The 8,319-nt window shown below is 47.8% G+C and overlaps 1 protein-coding gene across 4 annotated transcripts in view; it reads right to left on the bottom strand.

Moving 5' to 3' along the window:
- The window catches only part of Pmp22 (peripheral myelin protein 22), a 32,435-nt gene that overhangs the window by 2,922 nt on the left and 21,194 nt on the right, over nt 1-8,319 (bottom strand). For all 4 annotated transcript variants that reach the window (XM_021212510.1, XM_021212513.1, XM_021212509.1 and 1 more), the window contains exon 4: nt 5,502-5,642. In XM_021212510.1, the coding sequence (XP_021068169.1) occupies nt 5,502-5,642 (141 nt within the window). The remainder of the gene's footprint in view (nt 1-5,501; nt 5,643-8,319) is intronic.

Raw genomic sequence — 8,319 nt, 5'->3', positions numbered from 1 at the left:
AAAGGAAAGGAAAGGAAAGGAAAGGAAAAACTAGGCATTTGTGACACAGGCATCAATGTCTCAGCATCTTGCGAGGCTGAGGCAGGGAGACTTTGAATTCAAAGCCACCCTGGGCTAGACTGTGGGACTCCATCTTAAGACACAAGAAAACCAAGACAGGAAGCAAACAAGAAAAGAGAGGGGGACACAAGGGAGGTAGAGAAGGAGGGAAGGATGAAAGGGAAATAGGGAAAGAGAGAGGAAGACAGGCTTTGTCTTGGGCTGCCTGTGGCCTAGCTAATGGGGACAGGGCCATAAAGAGGGAAGCATACCACAAAAAAGGAGCTAAGTGAGAAAGAGAGAGAGAGAGAGAGAGAGAGAGAGAGAGAGAGAGAGAGAGAGAGAGAGAGAGAGAGAGAGAGAGAGAGAGAATATGATGCTTATCATTTGGACAGGGCTTCTGCATGAGGCATCTCCTGGCCATGGGCATAAATAGTGAGTGCCTTTGCAGCCATGTGAACCAGCTGTGTCTACATTCCCTGGCAAAGAGAAACATCAGTTTCCATCCATGACCAAGAGTGACTTCTTACCCAGCTGGTAGAGATGTGCCATTTAGGTACCTACTGGTAAGTAAGGTCCCTGGGAGAGTGCCAAGTCTGCCCGAAGGTCAAATTAAGACAACACCAACATAATAACATTGAACATTCAAGCCGTAGCAGTTTGTATCTGCCTCACAGTGGCTGGGTCTGCGACAACCCTCCGCACACACTTCCTAAGCCCTTGAAAGAGAATATCTCCGGCCATTGAATAGCAATGGCAATCCCAGCCAAGCAATTCAAACTCAGAACCTTTGGAATAAGACACTACAGAGCCAACTGAGGAACTCTTGGTAATTCCTCATCATCTCCATCTCTTTGGGTTCTTTTCGGCAAATAAAGGGTGCTTACTATATGCCCACACTGTCCTAGACAGTGAAAGTACCAGGATAGATGAGACAAGGTTCCAACTTTCCCGGGATGCCTGCCCAAAAGACAGACACCCCTTTCACTACTAAATAGTGTAGAAAAGAGGAATGCTCCAGTACCCTGAAAGATCAGATGGACTGAGCTCCACACAGCAGAACAGAGGCCTTGAGGGATGACGTAATTCAGCTGGGTCTTAGAGGCGTGGAAGAGGTGGCCAGGTGAAGACAGGCAGGATGGAAACTCCAAAAAGAGGAACCAGGTCAAGGCTAAGGCTGGGAGAAAGCATCAAAAACTACCAGCGGGTGGCGACCGGCGGGACATGATGGGAGGCTGGATCTCATCCAGGGCCAGAGAGGCATGGCAAGGGGACAGGGAAGGGAAGCTGTGCAGGGATCTCCAGCAAGGGAGGAACATGAACAGGCTCAGGTGCTGGGAAGCTATCCCCAAGGCCAGATGAGACAGCACAGGTCTATAATCCCGACGCTCAGGAGGCTGATACCAAGCATCTCAGGGGATCAGCCTGAGCCGCATCATGATTCAAAAATAAAAACAGAGCCAGGAGAGATGACTCGGCCGATAAGAGTGCTTGCTCTTTTCACAGAACCTGGGTACAATTCTCAGCACCCACATGACCGTTTAACTCCAGTTCCTGAAGGGATCTGACATCTTCTTCAGGTCTCTACTACAGTGGCACACAAGTGAGGCACACACATGCATGCAGGCTAAACAGCCAAACACTGACAATAAAATAATAATAACATTTAATGAAAAACCCCAAAAGGAAAAAGAGAGATCACTCCAGCAGCTGAGCAGAAATGGGGTTTAGGGGGTGGGCACGGGGTGGGAGGGAGGAGGTGCAGGGGTAGATGTGTACACGGGTGCAGTGCATCACTGAGTACAGAGAAAAGAATAGGCACAGCACCCACGGAGGACACCACACCACAGCAGTGCCAGGGGGTGGACTGGACATTGGGGGAGGGCGGAAAGAGGAGGAAGAGGAAGAGGAGGAAGGAGAGTGGAACAGGGCCATCGACTGTGCATACCCTTGGGACCTGACAACTCAGCAGCCGAGGAAAGACAACTTAGCAGTAGATCTAGTCATCGAGTTCAGAAAGCAGTGGTGACGTTCAGCCAATGAAAGACTCCCCAGGACCTGGGAGGCCTGTGCAGAGCATCTGTACTGAGGAGGCAGGGACAGAAGCCACAGAGAAGCCAGCAAGAAAGCAGACCCCAGAAGCCCATTCAGAGAAGTTGACGGTGGAGGACACAGCCATAGATCAGCTCACTTGCATCAGTATCGTTAGAGCCACAGGATGCTTGAAGAGCTGCTACTATCCAGCAGGCTAGACTCTGGAGCCTCTGGTCCTGTTTCCAAATGACCACTGCTGCCCAGATAGGTGCCCATACCATTGCTGCGCTGCCATGTGGGCATGGCGGGTGAAAAGTCGGTGATGGATCACAGAGAAGGGTTTCTATATGTGGTGTCTGGCTTACACTACCTTTGAATCACTCAAAACAGACAGGTCCATGGCGAGTACACTAACCTCCCCATCAATTATTTTGCTCTGTTTGTCCCTTCTCTCTCTCCCTTCCTTCTCCCCCTGCACCGTGTGTGTGTGTGTGTGTGTGTGTGTGTGTGTGTGTGTGTGAAGAAATGACACAAATAGAAACAATGAGACTCCCTCAGGAGTCCCCCTCAACCACAGTAATTAGGACCAGCCTGGCAGGAATGAAGATACTCTAAAGAGACACTTGAGTCCTTCAGTCTGACTCTAGGACAGTTGAAACAATGGACCCTAAGGAAATGGGAATTTCTCTAGAAATCTCATGCTGCGAGAAGGAAAAGGCCCCAGCAGGGGGAGAGCTCACTTCCCTGACAGAGATTTCACAGGGTTCTATGGACTTGTCAGAACACCTTACAAGATGAGTCTGGAACCCAGATAATGATGGGTCAGTGGTAGGTGAGGCCACTCCCTGACTGGGGATGCTGAGAAGTGCACATCCACAGCCTTCTATTTAAACTTTGATGCTGCTTCAGGAGTAAGTACCCTGAAGGCAGACCAGGGGGAAATGGGCACTGGATCTTTTTGTCCCTCTCCCCAGCGTGGCCACATTGAATAGATCTGCTTTCCACTTTTAATGTGGTCCTTTATAGACTGGCTTATTGAGGAAAGGTGGCTGGACCTGACTTGGGACACAAGCTATGGCTCCCAAGTTTGCTAAGATACCTACATATCTGAGTTGAGCTGGATTCTGCCACAGGGACACAGTGGCGCCAGTCGGCACCAGTCGGGGGTTTGAGGGTCTTCCACGTGCCTGCCTGGAGCTAGTTAGCTGCTGGACTTTAAAGCACACATCTCTTCACTTCTAACTTTCTGTTCGTGTGGTTTCCTTCATGTTCTCTCATCTAGTAAGCCTGACCCAACACAGCAAAGGAAAGGATACCAATGTGTAGGAACAGAAATGACTCCAAGATCTAGAAGCAGGGGCAGGACATTCTCCCCTAAGAGGTTTAGAAGAATTCACAGTTCATGAGTGGCTTTGCTGCCAAAAGAAAGGTCCTGGGAGACCTCACAGAAAGATAAGGGCATGAATAGCTCCCCATCGGGTCACCAGGGAGAGAGCCCACACAATGGTACTGCCCGAGGCTCTGCAGGGTAAAGCCATCTCGCCCTGATTCAGATAAACGGATGCGGAGGGGCTTTTCTGTTACCCCTGCAGGAAAACTGCCAGGCTAAAAAGGTGTGTGATCGAGAAATACAGTTCACCCAGAGACTCTGGCGATGATGCAGCCAAGCCGAGAGAGCTGCTGTGACTTGGATGAAGGTCCAGGCAACAGAAGAGCCCCCTCCGTGGTCTCCTGTGCTTCCCCTAAGCTCCAACTCACAAGTATGATCCATACAGACCACAGCATGCCCTTCCAAAGGAAGCTGTAGGGCCTGGAGAGGTGGCTCCTCGACTTAGCACTGGCTGCTCTTGCAGAGGAGCCAGGTTCAATCGCAGCACAGACACGGGGGCTTACAACCATCTCTAACTCCCAGTTTAAGAGGATGCAATGCCTTCTTCTGACTTGCCTCAGCACTACACATGCACATGCTTTACATACATACATTCTGAAAAACTTCCATACACATAAAACAAATAAAAAGAGAGAGATAACAGCTTAAAACATTAAAAATAAATTTTCAAAAATGAAGCAGCGATGACTCCCTGTAACAGTATCTTCTGAAACTCAATGGATTCTCTATTGCTCTCCACTTAATGTGCTTCAGTGCTCTGAAGACCTGCCCTTCATTGAACGTAGCTGTCCACTGTGGTAGCCACACTCGGGTTTCACATGCCACCATGAGACTACTTCTTCCTTCCTCTGCCTCCTTCTCCACCTCTCTCTCTTTCCCTCTCCAGACGCTTGAGTTATTCTGAATTCTTCCTTGACGTTAAACTATTATTTTCCAAGTATGTACTAATTCTCACCTCCACCCATGCTACCCCTATCTCCTACCTTGTTCATAAACACCATGATCTGGGGAGGGAAAGCCCACAAGGTTGACTTAGAATTCTCACACTCTGAGAGAATCTGAGGTGATCTGAGAGAATCTGAGGTCTGTAGATAAAGCCCCAGTCCTTGGTTTTCAATTTGAGTAGAAAGTTCTACCAGCAATTTCAATGAACATTCTGGAAACCCAAGATTCCTAGGAGAGCTCCCTTCAGATCATTTTGACAGGAGTTAACGACTGGGCACAGAGCACTCTTAGGAAATCCCAGCCGCTTTCACTTCACCATTTCCAACTGCAGATAGCTTATTTACGTAAGGGCCACTCAGCTGACGACTCGTGGCTGAAAACGAGTCTCATGAGAGAGGAGTAGCTAGACTCAAAGGGCCTAAGTACAAGCAAAGCACGTGCTTTTAAAGCCAGGGGCATCCGAGGCAGTGTTCTAGAATGTTCACATTGAGCTCAGAGTTGAAGCAAAGGTGTAAAAGCAAGTACCACAGTACATAGACTTCTGAACACTTCGGGGGAACTCGAAGAATGTCCGCATGAAGGGAAGGTCCTAACCCAGAGGCCACTTGGGTCACATGGGTCGGGTCCTTATCGCTGGACCTTATGGCTCGTCTCCTAGACCTTCTGGCTAAGATCAAGTGTAGTGTCTAGACTTGGTGACTACTCACTAAAATGATATTTAGTAGAAAAGAGCCTGCCTCGGCATTTACCTCTAATGACGTGCCAATATTGTAAGCGTCACTCCCGGTGATAGATCTGACATGTTGGAAGCTTTTCCACTAGAGCGCCTGACTCTTTTATGTGTATGTCTCATTCCGCAGAGCAATGGGACGTTTGTAATTTCAAATATGTATGGTGTGTGTGTGTGTGTGTGTGTGTGTGTGTGTGTGTGTGTGTGTGTGTGTGAGATGAGATCATGGGGGAAAAGAGACAGAAAGGCACACAGAGAGACACAGAGAGGAAATGTTTCAGGATAAACATCCAATAGTCCAATTCACAAACATCCATTACTTGGGGAACACATCCTTCAAGACCCATATGAACGACAACTTACCAGCGAGGATTTGGAAGAATCCAGTGATGTAAAACCGGCCGCCTTTGGTGAGAGTGAAGAGCTGGCAGAAGAACAGGAACAGAGACAGGACGCTGAAGATGACAGACAGGATCATGGTGGCCTGGACAGACTGCAGCCATTCTGGGGGAAGGAACACCTGGTTAGACAAGCTTGGGAATGGCCAGGAGGACCTGCCATAGGGCATGTGGGGACAAGGAAGCCGGATTGGCTGGCTGAGCCACCAACCTGGTAGAAACAGTTCATTCCTGCATTTTAAAAAAACAATTGACAAGCCATCTTTTCTTATCCAACCCTGGACATTTCTGGAAAGGGATATGGGAAAGGTATGTGCTACTAGGAGTTAAGTGCCATTTAAAATATACTGAACTGCCTTCCAAGTTCTTTCTTTCTTTCTTTTCTTTTTTTTTTTAAATTCTCCCAAATGTGCTGCTTAAGCTAGCAGACAATTCAGGACTTGTATAATCTAAGTTGTAATTTTCAACTTCACGACAAAAAAAGTAATACAGGGCTAGCAAAAAACTGTAGTTCACACTTAGACTTTGGAGCTTCCCCTGGGCTGGCTGTTGGTGTGTAGTATAGTTCTCCATCACAAGGGGGACAGTAGCAGGAAGTGGCGGTGTGAGACAGCTCCCAGCTAGCCACCATCATGAGTAGAAACAGTCCACACTGCAGTGTGCAGTGTGAGGGGTGTGGGGTGAGGGGTGCAGGGTGCGGGGTGCAGGGTGCGGGGTCCTCAGCAGTTGCTGTGTGTGTGTCGAATGCATCTTTGATTTAGAAGATAGTTTCTACTTACTGAGACATAGTAACCCATAGTAACCAAGGCACATCTCTGTGTATATGTGCTTGAGGGTTTAGGTAATGTCTGTTGCTTCCCAATATTCAAAGGTCACCCCTCTCCCCCCTCAAATATGGGCCTCTGAAGGGCTTGTTGGAACCCTGCTACTATATTCTAAAAATAATAGTTCATAACCAGTATTCAGTAAGTTAGCACCCCCCAAAGAGACCCCAGTGATGGCTGTCAGAGATTGGGGTGCTCTTACAGAAAGCAGGTGCTACGGATGAAGGGCATGCCATGTTGTCTGCTAATTCTATCTTTTTCTTGGTCAGTCTGGACCAAGCCATCTTTTGACGAGCCATCTTTTCATCTTTTGAGGCCTTCGGTCTCAGCCATCTGTATTATATCAAATCACCAGATCGTATTGAGGCTCCCATGTTCTCACTGTTGTCAACCCTCAAAGATGTTCAGCGAACCTCTAAACTTTCAACTGAAACTCAGGCAAAGGAGGGTATCCCAGAGCTCAACGTCTGCTGCAAGTTAACCTGACTTTAGATGGGATGAGAGAGGAAGTAAGCTGAGCTTCCTGTGGCGGGGGGGGGGGGCATGTACAGGGTCAACCAGATGGGCTGTACCATGTCCACCCTACTCTCGCCAAAGGAGAGAACCGAAGGTGAGTGATCTGTCTTCTTAGGCAGTAACAAGTTGGTGTGCAAGACCTTAAAAGTACACACACCACCTGGTGGTGGCAGACACCCATAAATCCAAACCTGGAGAAGGATCAAGGTGAGTTTATGACCAGCCCGGGGTACACAGAAGGACCCTGTCATCAAAAGACGCTTGCATCATGTGTAGCACAACATTCAAAGTTATGAGATCTGGATTATTTAAAGATGTCAAGTGCCCCTTTACCTAAACCCTCCACGTAAAACATTCCAAAATAAGAAAACTTTTAAGCCAGCTTAAACTTTTGAGTTCTCCATTCCAAGTAGAAAATGCCATACCAAGAAATGCCTTTTTATGCACAAATTTACTAAAGAGACAATATAAAACTACCCCCCAGGCTTCATCTGCCCTAGTGCATGGGACTATTCAACATTTAGACTTGGGTCTCATGGCCAACACTGTGTATGTGAAAAGCTTAAAGATTTTGAAAGAAGCCTAAATTTTAAATATTTCTGGTCCCAGGTATTTTGCATAGGGAGTAGGAAACTTGTGGTGACTGGCTGAATCAGACGTCCCTGTTATGAGTTCCCAGTAGTTCAAGAGAACTCTTTCAGGTGCAGAGTCAGGGAATCGCTACTGGAGTTTCCCATAAGGCTTTTCCAGAGGTGAACTGGCAGCCTTTCCAGAAGAAAGAAGGGCAAGCACAACTAACCTAGCTTGATTGCTCGGACAGAGATTTCCAGAGGTGTTTGGTGAGTCTGTGGGTCACAGCCCTGGAGCCCTGGCTCCAGACTTGTGATCCTTCATCACCACAATACATGCCGCCGGTTTCTTTCTCAGTTGAGGCGATGCGGTGATGTCTGGGGGGCCAATTTCACGTCAAACAACCACCACTAATGTGTGTCTGACACTGTGGCTTTTCTGGAGGATCATTCTTCAATAAAGTTGATGTTTCCTGCTACATTACAACCCATCTAGCTCAGTGAGATGAAGTAGAAGACACAAGTTCAAGGTCCCAGAGCTGTGGCCTACTGTGGCTAGGAGGAGTCCCCCAGAATACACTGTCTTGAGGTAGAAGACTAGAGCAGACACTACACTGGGTCTCCCTCTCCAGTTCTAAGATCTTTCAACAAACACCATGTGAATTACCTCTAGATCTCACAAATGAAGTGAAACTTGAAATCTGGATATGTTAAATTTATACAATTATGATCTGATAGGGGACTAATATCCAATATATACAAAGAGCTCAAGAAGCTGGACTCCAGAAATTCAAATAACTCCATTAAAAAATGGGATACAGCCGGGCGTGGTGGCACACACCTTTAATCCCAGCACTCGGGAGGCAGAGGCAGG

Source organism: Mus pahari, chromosome 14 (assembly GCF_900095145.1).
Source record: "Mus pahari chromosome 14, PAHARI_EIJ_v1.1, whole genome shotgun sequence".
Lineage (NCBI taxonomy): Eukaryota > Metazoa > Chordata > Mammalia > Rodentia > Muridae > Mus > Mus pahari.
This window is presented reverse-complemented; position numbering and strand designations above follow the sequence as displayed.